At 37.4% G+C, this 15,803-nt stretch overlaps 1 protein-coding gene and 1 non-coding gene across 7 annotated transcripts in view; both read left to right on the top strand.

Moving 5' to 3' along the window:
* The window catches only part of CHM (CHM Rab escort protein), a 188,982-nt gene that overhangs the window by 131,289 nt on the left and 41,890 nt on the right, over positions 1-15,803 (top strand). For all 6 annotated transcript variants that reach the window (XM_004064463.4, XM_063703124.1, XM_055375410.1 and 3 more), the window contains one exon: positions 6,001-6,078. In XM_004064463.4, the coding sequence (XP_004064511.2) occupies positions 6,001-6,078 (78 nt within the window). The remainder of the gene's footprint in view (positions 1-6,000; positions 6,079-15,803) is intronic.
* Positions 13,646-13,757, top strand: MIR361 (microRNA mir-361). The gene has a single exon (NR_106349.1). It is a non-coding gene; the product is annotated as a microRNA mir-361 (primary transcript).

Below are 15,803 nucleotides of genomic sequence, written 5' to 3'. Positions count from 1 at the left end.
CCTGTGTTAGTTTGCTAACGATAATGGCCCCCAGCTCCATCCATGTCCCTGCGAAGGACATGAGCTCATCTTTCTTTATGGCTGCATAGTATTCCACAGCGTATATGTACCACATTTTCTTTATCCATTCTGTCATTGATGGACATTTAGGTTGATTCTGTGTCTTTGCTGTTGTGAAGAGTGCTGCAATAAACATTCATGTGTATGTTGTCTTTACAATAGAATGATTTATATTCCATTGGGTATATACCCAGTGATGGGATTGCTGAGTTGAATGGTATTTCTGTCTTTAGGTCCTTGAGGAATCTCCACAGTCATCCATAATCATTGAACTAATTTGCACTCCCACCAACAGTGTATAAGCATTCCTTTCTCACCACAACCTTACCAGCATCTGTTATTTTTTGATGTTTTAGTAATAGCCATTCTGACTGGTGCTAGATGGTATCTCATTGTGGTTTTGATTTACATTTCTTTAATGATCACTGATGCTGAACTTTTTTCCATATGCTTGTTGGCTGCATGTATGTCTTCTTTTGAAAAGTGTGTGTTCATATTCTTTGCCCACTGTTTTAATGGGGTGATTTTTTTCTTTTAAATTACTTTAAGTTCCTTATAGATGCTGGATATTAGACCTTAGATAGATAGATTGTAAAAATTCTCTCCCATTCTGTAGGTTGGCTACTCTGTTGATAGTTTCTTTTGCTGTGCAGAAGCTCTTTAGTTTAATTAGATCCCATTGTTCAATGTTTGCTTTTGTTGAAATTGCTTTTGGCATCTTCGTCATGAAATCTTTGCCCATGCCTATGTCCAGAATGGTATTTCCTAGATTGTCTTCCAGGGTTTTTATAGTTTGGGGTTTTACATTTAAGTTGTTAATCTATCTTGAGTTAATTTAGATATATATATGGTGTAAGGAAGGGGTCCAGTTTTGATCTTCTGCATGTGGCTAAGCCAGTTATCCTAGCACCATTTATTGAATAGGGAATCCTTTCCCCATTGCTTGTTTTTGTCAGGTTTGTCAAAGGTCAGATAGTTGTAGGTGTGTGGTCTTTTTTCTGGGTTCTGTATTCTGTTCCATTGGTCTATGTGTCTGTTTTTGTACCAGTACCATACTGCTTTGGTTACTGTAACCCTGTAGTATAGTTTGAGGTCAGGTAGCCTGATGCCTCCAGCCTAGTTCTTTTTGCATAGGATTGCCTTGGCTATTCAGGCTGTTTTACGGTTCCATATAAATTTTAAAATAGTTTTTTTTGTAGTCCTTTGGAGAATGTCAGTGGTAGTTTAATGGAAATAGCATTGAATCTATAAATTGCTTTGAGCAGTATGGCCATTTTAACAATATTGATTTTTCATATCCATGAGCATGAATGTTTTTCCATTTGTTTGTGTCATCTCTGATTTCTTTCAGCAGTGGTTTGTAGTTCTCCTTGGAGAGATCTTTCACCTCCTTAGTTAGCTGTATTCCTAGGTAGTTTATTCATTTCGTGGCAATTGTGTATGGTGGTCTTTCCTGATTTGCCTCTCAGCTTGACAGTTGTTGGTGTATAGGAATGCTAGTGATTTTTGTACATTGATTTTGTATTCTGAGACTTTGCTTAAGTTGTTTATTAGCTTAAGAAACTTTTGGCTGAGACTATGGGGTTTCTAGATATAGGATCATGTCATCTGCAGACAAGATAGTTTGACTTCCTCTGTTTCTATTTTGATGCACTTTATTTCTTTCTCTTGCCTGATTGCCCTGGCCAGAATTTCCAATACTGTGTTGAATAGGAGTGGTGAGAGGGCATCCTTGTCTTGTGCCGGTATTCAAGGGGAATGCTTCCAGCTTTTGCCCATTCAGCATGATATTGACTGTGGGTGTGTCATAGATGGCTCCTATTATTTTGAGGTATGTTCCTTCAATACCTAACTTATTGAGCATTTTAAACATGAATGGATTTTGAATTTTATTGAAAGTCTTTTCTACATCTATTGAAATAATCAAGGATATTGGCCCGAGGTTTTCTTCTTCTGTTATATCTCTGCCAGGTTTTGGTATCTGGATGATGCCAGGGTTTCCATAATTCTTACGGTCGTTCTTTCTCGTCTGTGTGAGCTGGTGTTTAACCTCTGAAGTTGCTGGGGTTTTTTTTATATGGGTTTTCTGCTTTTATATTTTTTTATTTTTTTGAAGGTTTGTTTGTGGTATAAGTTGGGTTTATTTCATTGGCTTCCTTTCTGGGTACTTTCAGGTGGCCAAGGCTCAGCTCACCTGTCCTGGGCTGCATGCTCTAACCCTAGGTGGCTGGGACCAGGCCTGCTACTTTGTTCTGGTTTATTGAGGTCAAGCACCTGCTGTGCTGGAGAAGGTGAGGTGTTCCCATTCCCATGGCAACAATTCTTCAACAGGGGCTGCCAGCAAAAGTGCTGCAATTGGGCGTGGGAGGCACAGAATGGGTGCTGTGGCAGCTGGGGCACAGGCAAGTGTACACTAGCAGGGCAGTGTTGGGCTCCATGGGTGACTGCAGCAATGGTATCGCTGAGGGAAGGGCTCCCAGTGTGTCAGTGGGACTGTGGTTGGTTTGTGTGTGCATGGGCGCTGATGTGGTGGTGGTGGATTCTTATGCATGTGGGCCCTGGCAGCGTGGCTTGGGGAGGCTGTAGCTGAGTGTGCACCGTTGAGGGGAGGCTGCAAGTGGATGCTCACTGGGGGAGGTTTGTCTTCAAAAATACTCTGATGGGAAGGTGGAGACTGTCAGTCAATGATCTATGACAGTGAACTCTGGCAAGGATTTTGTCAGGGCAGCTGAGGCTGTGCTGCAAGCAGGTGTGGCCAGAGGAGATATCAGCACATGGGGGTTTGTTTAGATCACACCGGCCCAATCCTGCAGGTAAGATAGCCTTGCAATCTCCAGGTCCAGTTGCTCACAAAGGGTAAAACCACCTAGAGGAGCATGGTGAGCCTTGGGGGATGGGCTCCCTTGGTTGTGCTCCACTGCAACTCTTCCCATGCCAAACCTTCTGGGCTCCAAGTATACTGGATTTCTGTCTCTACCAACTCTCCGAGCAATTCTCCTTGCCATCTCAAATGTCCATGGGGCTCACAGGGGCTCCTGCATCTAGCATTCCAGAGGTCCATGACAAAGGTGAACCATTCTATGCCTATTTCACTCACCCCTTCTTTAGGAGCCGCTAGTGGCCAGGAACAAGTTTTGGTGTTTGGCAACCCCATGGAGTATTCTCGGCCTCCTCCCTTTTCAGCCCTGGGGCCTGCATTCTTTCTCCGTATATCCACTCTCAGTGCCTTCTTCCTGAAGATCTGTTCGCAGTATGCTTGTCTACTTGATTATTTGGTCTCTCTTGGTGGGAGAAGCTTTTATTGGCTGTGTCTAGTGTGCCATCTTGGCTCTTCTCCTTCCAAATCATTTTTTCAAGGTTCCATTCTTTCCCCACTGTTTTGTAATGCCACTTCTGTCATCATTTCCGTACATTCATGGATCTTTTTATTACTTTCCTATTGGTGCCATAACAAACTTAGTAGCTTATAACAACACAAATTTATTATCTTACCATCCTGGAGGTCAGCAGTTTAAAACTGGTTGGCAGGGCTGCATTTCTTCTCGGGCCACTAGGGGAGAATCTGTTCCTTGTCTTTTCTAGCATATAGAAGCTGCCTGCATTCCTTGGCATGTGCCCCACTTCCAACAGTGGGATCATTCTGACGTCTACTCCTGTCTTCACATCATCTTCTTTGACTTTGGCCTTCCTGCCTCCTGTCCTCCCCTCCCCTCTCCTGTCTCCTCTCCCGTCTCCTTTCTCCTTTCCTTCTTTCTTTCTTTCTTTCTTTCTTTCTTTCTTTCTTTCTTTCTTTCTTTCTTTCTTTCTTTTCTTTCTGTCTGTCTTTCTTTCTTTCTTTCTTTCTTTCTTTCTTTCTTTCTTTCTTTCTTTCTTTCCTTCCTTCCTTCCTTCCTTCCTTTCTTTCTTTCTTTCTTTCTTTCTTTTCTTTCTTTTCTTTCTTTCCTTTTTTTTTTTTTGACAGAGTTTTGCTCTGTTGCCCAGGCTGGAGTGCACTGGCACAATCTCAGCTCACTGCAACCTCCGCCTTCCAGGTTCAAGTGATTCTCCTGCCTCAGCCTCCCAAGTAGCTGGGATTACAGGTGTGCACCACCATGCCCAGCTAATTTTTGTATTTTTAGTAGAGACAAGGTTTCACCATGTTGGCCGGGCTGGTCTTGAACTCCTGACATCTGGTGATCTGCCTGCCTTGGCCTCCCAAAGTGCTAGGATTACAGGCTTGGGCCCTACCTCTTTCTTTCCTTTTTTTTTTTTTTTTTTTTTTTCTGAGATGGAGTCTCACTCTGTCACCCAGGCTGGAGTGCAGTGGCGCGATCTTGGCTCACTGCAATCTCTGCTTCCCAGGTTCACGCCATTCTCCTGCCTCAGCCTCCCGTGTAGCTGGGATGACAGGCATGCACCGCCGTACCTGGCTAATTTTGTATTTTTAGTAGAGACAGGGTTTCACCATGTTAGCCAGGCTGGTCTTAGAACTCCTGACCTCAGGTGATCTGCCTGCCTCGGCCTCCCAAAGTGCTGGGATTACAGGTGTGAGCCTCTGCTCCCTGGCCACTTCTTTCTTTTAAAGACACTTGTGATTATGTTGCACCCACCAGAATAATCTCCCAGTCTCAAGATCAGTGCATTAATCACCACTGTAAAGTCCTTCTTGCCAGGTATGGTAATATATTCACAGGAGCCAGAGATTAAAATGTGAGCATCTTAATGGGAGAGTGCATTTTTCAGCCTACCATAGTCGTCTTTCTGGACATTCCATTATTATTTTCCTGTGTTTTTGATTCATTCACCCTAAGCATACCCATTTTATAATCTCAATCAGATAGTTATACTATCTGAATAACATTTTGGGGAGTTTAATCCTATTTCTTTTGTCTGCTCACTCAAAGTAAGATGTGTTTCCTCGTGTGTTGTATAATTTTAGATTATAAACTCATCGTCTAGGGACTCTATCTGTGGCAATCTCATGTGGCCTTGGTTAGTCTTATTCCACCAGAAAGGAAAGCTTTAGCCATTGCTTCCCCTAAGTGTCCAGGAGTCTACTCACTGACCCAGAACCATTTCTCATGATATTTTATATTTTATTGGCTAAGAGTTTCTTGTATCATATAGTGATATAATTTCAAACCCCTAACATGTATGAGGGCAGACTACTGATAATATTAATAAATACACAGTGTAATCTTCCTCCATTCAGGGATCCACCCAAAGAAAAATGGGGTTTTTTTGCTTGTTTTCTCCCTCTTTTTGTACGTGGATTTCTTTTCTTGGTTACCCTTTAACTGAGGCATAGCTCTTTAATAATCCAGATATTATAAGAAAATATCTCCTTTCCTACTTACTGCCTTGTTTGGATCTTAAGGCCTCTCCTCTCCTTATGTGTGCATTAAAACTTATGCACTTAGATTACTACTGAGATAGACACACTCCCTAGGGCTTCTGCTGCATTTACTCATGTTTACTGCTCTAGCTTTCAGTTCCCAGTTTAGTTTTGGCTACTGGAGATTTTGTTTACATTTATTGTAAGTAAAATATCTAGGAGTTTTCCAGAGTCTTCCCTGCTTAATTCCTCTTTAACACTTCTCAATGGTGATTTCTCTTGGGTGTGTCTTGCATTACCTCTTGAAGCTGTTTGTGTTCTTTGTACCTTAGGTAGGCAGGAGCTGATTTTTGGGGGATAATTGGCTCTTGCTTAGGGACACTTTTGGTTTGCTCACAGTTCTAAGTGTCAGCATTGTATTATTATCAGTAGCACCTCTACTGTGTCAAGATATTACTAATCTTGCCTCTGAGAGATTTTTAATACTATGATAGAGGAAATAATACATTATCAAAATGTTTTTTCTGTAATACCAGTTATGAAGTGTAAAATACTTAAAAGAAAATACTTTTACCTTTGTTTTCAACCCAATTACCCTAATTCTTATTTTTCTGTTCTCTTTCTAGGATGTGTGCTGTGTTTGGTGGAATTTATTGTCTTCGCCATTCAGTACAGTGCCTTGTAGTGGACAAAGAATCCAGAAAGTAAGGATGATATAAGTAACCTTCATATATATATATATGAATATATATATATTCATATGTATAATTCATATATATATTCATATATATATTCATATGTATATATATTCATATGTGTATATATATTCATATATATATTCATATATATATATATTCATATGTGTATATATATATATATCCCAAACACAAGTGAAAAATGCTGAAGTCAGTTTTAAGAAAAAGATTCTTCAAAGATCCTCCTTGGTATTAATAACATATCAACCTTGATTAAAAGTAATTTGTGTTTAGGTCCTCCAGAACAAGAATAGTGAGTTCAGAATATAGAAACTAAATTAATTTCCCTGCAATATGCCTATAGCTCCTGGTCATCCAAGCTTGGAAGACAAATCATTTCAGCTGCCAGGGGGTGGGTGATGAGTGATGTTAGTTTTCCTTGTGGCCTTACCTCCTCTAATTGATTTTCATCAGATGACAACAAAGCCCTCTGTTATTGCATTTTTAAAAATGGAATTCACCTAAAGACTCATCAGATTAATCTCTGCTGATAATGCATGTCACTCCAAGAGAAAAGACTTTAATGAGTTTTTAGGTAGATTGTTGTCATAAACCATGCTGCCCTCTTATCTGAGGATAAATTTTTTACAATAGTATCAGGCCTATAGGCTGCTTTAGGATTGAAATAAGAATTTACCTTTTCTTTAAAAGAGCTGAACACCATCTGTTTACTGTGTATTTTATATTTCAGTTATAATCACTGGTCTGAATTACACTGGATAAAATATTCTTTGATTTCTGCCATCTACACTGAAACTTAAATATTTTAGATCCAGTTTTAGAAACTATCTAAATTGCAATGTGTTTTTCTTTTTTTCACATGTTCTCAACAATCTACTGACCTGTATTTCTTAGATGATTGTTTTTAGGAGTATATAGTTAAATAGTATTTTTGAGGTTATAAAACATTTTAATATTTGAACTGGAAGCTTAAATAATATAAATTTTAAGCTGTTTCTTTCATTTTACAAAAGTTTTGTATCGTTTAAGTGGCATACAATACAATAGAAGTCTATTAACTTCTTATAGACTAGTTGTAGTGAAAAAACTAGTATTTTGAATTATGGTGAAGAAAATCCTCAACTCTAGAAATATGTAATGCTTAGATAGTAAATTTGCTTTAGAAGAGTAATTCTGTAGTATAAGATAACATTGATACATATTTTAAACGGCTTGTAAAGTACCTTTAGCACTTTTATAGAAGGATAGTACAAAATGAAACATGATAGTTTGCAGAGAAAAATTAATCCCTAAAGGCCCAGGATGTTAACATCTTGATTCATGAAGAACTCTGTTGAAGTTAAGGAATAGTTGTCTTTAGACTTCTAGAATCATTTTTCTTTGTGCATTCATTTTGCTACAAGAGTATGTTCCCATGACAGAAAGCCACATAATGAATTGCTTATTTGGTGTTTATTTGCTTAGATTCTTTTACCCTTGGGGTCCCATTTCAGTCCCATGTGACATGAATAATTTGCATAGCTCATGTTTGTTTGTTTGTTTTGTAACGGTATGCTAGTATAGTAATTGCCTTTGTTGAACTAAAGGCTACCTTTTCCTTACCTTTGACTTAGTTTTTATGACATGCTCTAAACAGAGGAGCTCTTTTTTATGATCTGGTACAGATTCCAGTTGCAACAGATAGCTGAAAGCTAATGGTCTAGAGACCAAATGAATCTCTAGATTGGTGGTTTTCAAACTTTAATGTGCCCCAAAATTACCAGGTAATCTTGGCAAAAATGCAGATTTCTGTTCTTCACCCTCAGAAAGTGAAATTGGTTAATATGCTTAGGGGGAATGCAGTAATTTGCAGTTTTAAAGAAAACCCCAAGTGAATCTAGTATAGGAAGTCCTTAGATGACACTGAGAAACACTGATATGTAAGGTAAAATTGAGGGTTTAGTAAAGGGTACTGTGTTCCATGACAAACTGGGGGCTCTAGGTCTTAATTCAGTCTAAGGCCGTATCAATATGAAACTGCCAGATATACCAACAATCAAATGTGAATTTTAAATAGCAGGCAGACTACTTCTAAGAATATCTTCATAGAAAGACATGTCTTGTTTTGTAACTTCTAAGGCATGAGTAAAGGTTGTGTAGCCCTTGAATGAGAGGAGACTTGGATTTCCACTAATGCCATGAATGACAGTGGGCAAATCCTTTCCTCTGGACCGGATCCTTTATCTGTAAGATGAATGACATGGACTCTGCAGTAAGCTCTGGATATCTTTCTAGATTTGACATGCCTTGGTTGAGTTCTTAGATAGTTCTTTGGTAATGTTCTTAGAAAGTACTTGGCTTTTCCTTATTTAGAAATAAATTATCTTAAAATATTTTATATGCTCAAATGTAAGCCATTCTCACATAAATGCATAATCTTCAGTCCCAGTGAGAAATTTAAAAAAGTTGAACAACTTGGATGTGCCTGCTTTTATGAATGTAAATTAAATAGCACACAGTCTTCTTGTGCTATTAATTATATTGTTATATTACTAGAACCCCAGTTTTCCAGTGAACATCATCTTCTTGTCCATCTTGTTTTTTCAGAATGCAATGATTTTGGATTCTGTATATGAATCTCTTCCTGGAAAATTTATTCTAAGCTGTAATTATTTATTTCTGTAACTTGACAGTTTTTAAAACTTGACCTGTAATCATAGTACTACTGTCATCTACAATATTCTCACTATACTAAATTGCTTAAGTGATCTTTAAAAGTTTTAAGACTCAAGCAATACTTGAAAAGTATAAGTTCATATTTATACCTTCAGTAATAATTACCATATTTATATTAAATTTTTCCTCTTTAAACTAGCAAGTCAAATAGTCTCTATAAATAAAAGCTAGCATTGACTGAAGTTTGCTCAGGTCAGCGTATCTTTACCAAACACAGCTTTGCCATTCAAAATCAAATATACAAGAGAGATAACCAGTAATAGGAGATATTTTGTTAGGACTTGAACATAAAGTGAGGGATAGTTTTTTGAGGGAAAAACCTTGACATTGTATTAGGCAAATCCAACATACATTTCTTTTTAAGGATTCAAGGCTGGCTTAAACAGTTGTTATGTTCTAAGTATAATTAGGGTACTCACTAAGGAATCTGCAAAGATTTGCATTTGTCTCCTTATGGTATTAGTTAGCCTTTCTTTTCCTAGTTTTCTATATGGAACACTTGACATCCTCTCTCCTCTTTAGGACAGTTAAGAACTACTTATACTTTGAGTCAAAGTTCTGAGTTTATTCTGTGATCCCACAGACTACATCAGAACCCTCTGTCAGTCTCCACTCCCCACTGTCACATCCCCTCGTATGATCATTTTATAAGTTCTCTATAAGAAAAGGCAGGATCTCACTGTTGTATCTCCAGAACCAAGGCAGGTTCCTAGTAGCCATTATACTGAATAACTTTGAGTTAAATAAATGATTAAAGATTAAAGACTGACTATAACCCTTTTTGTGCTTTTCTTTGCACTCTCCATTTAGGAAAACTGAGAGAGGCATAAGTGATCATAGCATTGAGTTTAATGTGGTGATTATACATCAAAACACTGTACAAACTTTGACCGAAGAAATAGGGCATTGAGGAGGCACACTAAATCATGGTATATGGAATATGTAACCAAATGCATACCTATTTTCAGCCAGATTTTATTTTTCATTTTTGTTTGATTGGTTCTGCTTTCTTATTTGAGAGGATGTAGGTATGCATCAGTGGTTCTTTTCTAAACCTTTTCACTAAATTCTAATACTGCATGCTTCCATTGACTGTTTTTAGAAAAACTGAATGTTCTAGTTGAACAGTTTTCTTTTCCTTTGCAGCTATGCTGACCAGGTAAAACTCCTGTAAATTAGATCTGGCCATTTAGTAGTATAGTATTTGATATATCGGTAGGGTAGAGATGACCTTGGACCAGGACCAGATACATCTATAACCAATAGTTGTAATTAATTACTTCAGCTGCTGTTTCCTGTGTACTTCACCTGTCTCACTTACCAGCTTTCCTACTATGACTCTTTCTCGATGTCAAGAATATATTTTTCTGATGTCAGGAATATATATTTTCTGATGTCAGATATATTTTTCTGACTTTTCTTTTTTTCTATTTTTGAGACAGAGTCTCGCTTTGTTGCCCAGGCTGGAGTGCAGTGGTGCAATCTCGGCTCACTGCAACCTCTGCCTCCCAGGTTCAAGCGATTCTCCTGCCTCAGCCCCCCTAGTAGCTGGGATTACAGGCCCGTGACCACGCTTGGCTAATTTTTGTATTTTTAGTAGAAACGGGGTTTTGCCATGTTGTCAGGCCGGTCTCGAACTCCTGACCTCAGGTGATCAGCCGGCCTCGGCCTCCCAGAGTGCTGGGATTACAGGCGTGATCCACCACGTCCGGCTGTCTATGCCTTTTCTAGATACTTGGAAGTTAGTAATGAATAGAATGTGAGACCAAGTTTGAGGTGACTGACTGTTAATACCATTTGTCATTGCTGAAGCACTGATTTTAGCATGGCCTGCTTGCAAAATGGTAGTGGTCATATTCTAGATACTTAACGTCTGCCAACCCCCGTGCTAGTTGTTACGGGGATAAAGAAGTGAATGAAACATGGACCTTGCCCTTGTATACAAGGAGACTTCAGTAAAGAGTACAGCTCTAAAGTTAGATAGATTGGATTTGGATCCTGACTTTGTCACTAGCTGTGTGTACTTGAGCAATTGTTTAACTCTCTATGACCCAGTTTCTTTATCTAGAAACTTGGACAATTGACTACACCTACTTCATAGGGTTATTATAAGTATTAACTAAATAGACAAAAGTTGTAGAACCATTTGTTACACATTGTAAGTGCTAGCTATGTTAGCTAACAATAACTATTAATATAATTGGAGACCTTGGAATCCAGTGGTGGGGGAGACCTATTGTGAAGATTCTTCTGTGCTATGCTAATAAGGAATTTGGACTATAATCAGAGGTAACAAGATTAAATTTGCTACTTTAAGTTAGTAATTCTGGCAATGATTTGGAAGAAGCACTGTGATGGAAAGTGATTCTTTTCCTCCTAAATCAGAGATTCTGTATCGTTTTTTTCCTGTCTCTACGCTATTCACAAAGTACGGAATACTTCATTAACCATCCATCCATTCACCCATCCATGCAACAAGTATTATTTGTTTTCTTTTTGCCAGGCACTGGGGATACAGCAGAGAGTAAGACAATCAGCGTCTTTGTTCTAAGGAACTTACAGTCTACTGGGGGACATTACAGAACAACTAAATTTATAAGATAATTGCACATTGAGATCTGTTCGGTATGCAGATCTGGCCCCCTCCTTATTTAAAAAGCTTCAGTGCCTTTATATAATCTCAGAATAAAGTGTAAGACCTTTTTACATGACATATGACGGGTGAGACTCTGTAATCTGGCCTCTGTCTCCCTGTCTAGGCTCATCTCTCTTCCCTACTTGCTTTTCATTTTATTGTCACATAATACTGATCTGTTCATGGGTCTCTGTACCTGCTCTTCTCTTACTTGCCTTTGTAACCCTGCAAATTCTGCCATTCTACCTGAGATATCTGTATCCTTATTTGCTTGCTTAACTGTATGTTATCCTTTAAAAGCAACAAATGTGTCACTTCCTCCAAAGAGCATTCCCTGATACTCCACCCCTCCACCATAAGATGAGTTAGGTACCTCTTCTAGTACTGTGTAATTCCCTATCCTTATCTTTTATCACTGGACTTTGCTATTGTCTTAAAATTGTCTCTGCCTGAATCTTCAAAAATTGTCTCTGTCTGAATCTTGTCCTTTAGGGCAAAACATTTTTATTCTTACCTCTTAGAACAGTGCTTGGCACATGGTTGTTATGCTATACATTTATGTTGAACAAATGAACTACCAATTTGCTAGCAGGTCATTATCATATTAGACATTGTAAGAGTCTAAGGCAGTATCAGTGGAGACGGAGAGAAGAGGCTAGTTTCAGGAAGTATTTATAAAGTGGAATCAAAATGTTATAGCAGACTAGATATAAAAAGAGATTTGAGGTAGGAAAACTGCTGATTATGCCATTGCCTGACATAGGGATTCCAAGGGAGTGGGAGCAGGTGAGGAGCCATGATAAACTCAGTTTGCAGCATGCTAGTTTTAAAAAATGCTTGGCTAATAATACTATATTATTTCCTTGAGATTTGGTAAGAGCAGGTATTAAGTTCCTTATGACACCCACAGATGGTAATGATGGGTGGCAATAGATGTGTTAATTCATTTGTGGTAATCATTACACAGTGTATATCAAGTCATTACATTGTACACATTGACTATATACGATTTTTGTTTTTCAATTAAGTATTTATTAAAAGGGAGCTTGGAGTCTATCCAGAAAGTAGTAGATAATAGACAATTACAAATATGGATACAGAACTTAACAGAGGTCAGAGCCGAAAACTATAGATTTGAAGTTATTTGCCTGTTAATGGTGTTTAGAACTAGTAGAGTGTTTTTCACCCAAGAAAAATGAGTGGGAAGCATTTGAAATGGTTTTATGGATGAGGTGGCATTTGAACTAATGTGTTTGAGAAAGCTCAGAAGGGCATAGTGACTAGGGAAAATTATTTTGTTTTCTTCAGTGATTGAGAATCTTCTAATTTCCTTAGTACATTTTCCTTTAAATTATTCCATATATGATTTCTGCTTTCTTTATCATAAAATTAGTTGGTATATTCATTCTGAAGATCACAGAGATTGAATACTTGTTTTAGTGTTATTTTTCTCTTCTGGGCCAATTCCAGATTTTGAGTTTTCATCTTACTATTTTCTTCCTCATCATCATTTTGCTATCTACACACTTATATCGTTGAACCAATAACTGAATAACTTGTGATTTGTTGATTTAGAAAGCTTAGCTCTAGAAATCTTCTGTCTGGCTTGAGTGTTTTGTATGGTCAGCTTGGTCATTGTGTCCCTGTAACTGGAGACACCTGTTACGTTCCTCCTCAAGTTACTATTTATGAGGCTCAGCAAGGCCCTCAACTAAATCTTACGTAGTTTAATCTTTCCTGCCTTCCTCAGGTTTATGTGGGAGGGGTATTTTCATGACTCTGGCAGCACTGTTTATTTTGCTGCTTTCTGTTAATTAAATGTCATCTAATTTTTTATATGAATCTTTATAATACAAAGACTAAATTTAGATCTAAAATCAATGTTTTTTTATTCATTGTTTTCCCAATTACGCTGAATATATGACAGTAAGTTAAATGTCTGAGAGGAAAACATATCTTATCACTTGCTTAAACATGTCTTGATTTGAGCAGTTTTGCTTAAGCCTAGAGTCTTAGTACTTCAGCGTGATATTATCAGGTGAGTCATGTTATTATCATCTACCAGACTGAGACTTGGGCATATGTGACCATCACCTCAATTTCTGCAGAAACAAATATTTTATCTGTACCAATAGCCCTTGACTTTTCTCCACCTAGCACAACATAAGAGATACAACAGTAGCAGTGGCACGCTTGACAGTGATTTTTTCCTGGGATTTGGGAGCTTATCAGAATCTCCAGGGGTACTTTATAATTTCAAAAAGTCCCCCAGGTGTGATTCTGATTTGCTTCCTTTTCCTCCTCCTGCTCTGAGAATCACCGTTTCTTTAGAAGTCTCAGCATAAATAGGCACATGTATTAGTATCTTCTCCTGGTATGGTTGAGCTCCCTAACTCCCAAACCCCCATACTTGCCTTTTGAGTGATCTCCATTAGTTCTTTCTAATATCATAACTTTTGAAACAAATGTCTGTCACCAAAGGTATGGCTACCACCAAAACAACCTTGTTCATGTTTAGAAGCCTACAAAGCTTGAGGGCCAGGTTTAATAATACAGTTTAAATGGGAACCCTTTTTAAAGACTTACACTCAGGTCTGAGATTTATATTAACACTGACCCCCTCCCCCAGTTTTATTTTAACATTTTATGATGAACATTTTCAAACTTATACTGACATGGAAGGAATTTCAAGAGAACACCTGTATATCCACCTCCTGGATTTTATAATTAACATTTTAATAAACTTTTTCAGTCACACGTCTACCCAAATATTAACCCCTCTATCCATGTATCGAGTCATCTTTTTAATGCATTTGACTGTAAATTGCAGATGTCAGTAAAATTTCCCCTAAATACTTCAGCTTGCATATTATTACCTGGAGCTCAATATTTGTTAAGTGTTTTTCTTTTGATGTAAATTTATATACAGTGAAGGGTCCAAATCTTAAGTGCTTCTTAACTGAGTTTTAACAGATGATAAATCTGTATAACCTAAGCCCCTATCAAGATATAGAAATTTAACAACCCCTTTTTTCTGTCCAGTTATTTCCTCTTGACTTTACATAGTCTCTGAATTAAAGGTAAGAAAAAGACTTGTCAGTGCTTACAGGACAAATAGAGATTGATGTTTAATGACAGCAGATTTCTCTTCTCAATTGCCTGAAGCACTTTGTGTTTCAAATGGTATATGAGTGTTTTAAAATAGAAGACTGAGTGAATTACTTAAATTTTCAGTTTTTAAAACATTATTTTGGAGAATATCAGATGTAAATACTTCAGATCTATTTTGTTAAGTATTTTATAAGGCAAGAGCTCTAGTTCAATGAAATATGAGGAGGTATGTATAGAAACAGAAGTGTAGAAGAGAAAGAAGGTGGAGATGAGATGGAAAAAATCATGTAAATATTAATGTAATATTACAAATGTTATATTAAAAGGTGGTTAATTGGTTAAAATATCTATTATGTACATGTAACATCACTAGACATCATAGACTATCCTTACAACAGTGGGATGCCATTTATTAAAAAATACCAGCATATTATAATCTGCCTTTAGGAAATACAAATTAAATTCCTCTCACTATTGGTCTTGAGTGTTAGTCATTTTATTTTTAATGCCTTTATTCCTGGAAAATATCACTTATATGGCTTATTTTTAGAGTGATTGAACAGATTTTAACTTATACCAGTATATTTTACAGTATGCTTTTGGAATTAATTTGCTTGCATTTTATGAGGGGCAACACATAAGTTCATTTCTAATAAAATAATTCTGTTCCCCAAAGGAGAAGCTGTGACACAAATAAATTGATATTTCCATAATCAAAAGATATAGCAAACACACAGTCATTTGCATATAGTTCCTGAAATATTGCATACTGGCTTTGTCAATGCTGGTAAGTCCATTTCAAGGATGTTGCCCTTAGTCCATTAGTTTGGATAATGAGCCCTATAAAGTACATTTATAACTTGTGACACTGCAAGGAGATGGATTCTAATTTTCATCCTTTTATCTAGATACATTGAAAGAAGGTCAATGGAGGGTTCTATATGATTCATTGTCCCAACACATATCAGATGACAGAGACCTGATAATGTCCATGCATAAGTGTTTTCCTTATTTGGAAACAGCACTTCAAAGAAATCTTTCTATGATCATCCTTTGAAGTAAAGTGGAAACAGATATTAAAAGAAGCTCTATCACATTTTTCTGTTTCAAACATTATCCAACACGTGACCATATAGCTATTCTTGGACAAAAGAGAAACCAACATTTAACAGAAAAATAAAAACCTCGTAAAAGGCCTTTACAGGCTCTGAATGGTATAGCAAGGTATTTAATCAATTTTTCTCTCTTTCTT

This window comes from Gorilla gorilla, chromosome X (genome assembly GCF_029281585.2).
Source record: "Gorilla gorilla gorilla isolate KB3781 chromosome X, NHGRI_mGorGor1-v2.1_pri, whole genome shotgun sequence".
NCBI classification, from domain to species: Eukaryota; Metazoa; Chordata; class Mammalia; order Primates; family Hominidae; genus Gorilla; species Gorilla gorilla.
This window is presented reverse-complemented; position numbering and strand designations above follow the sequence as displayed.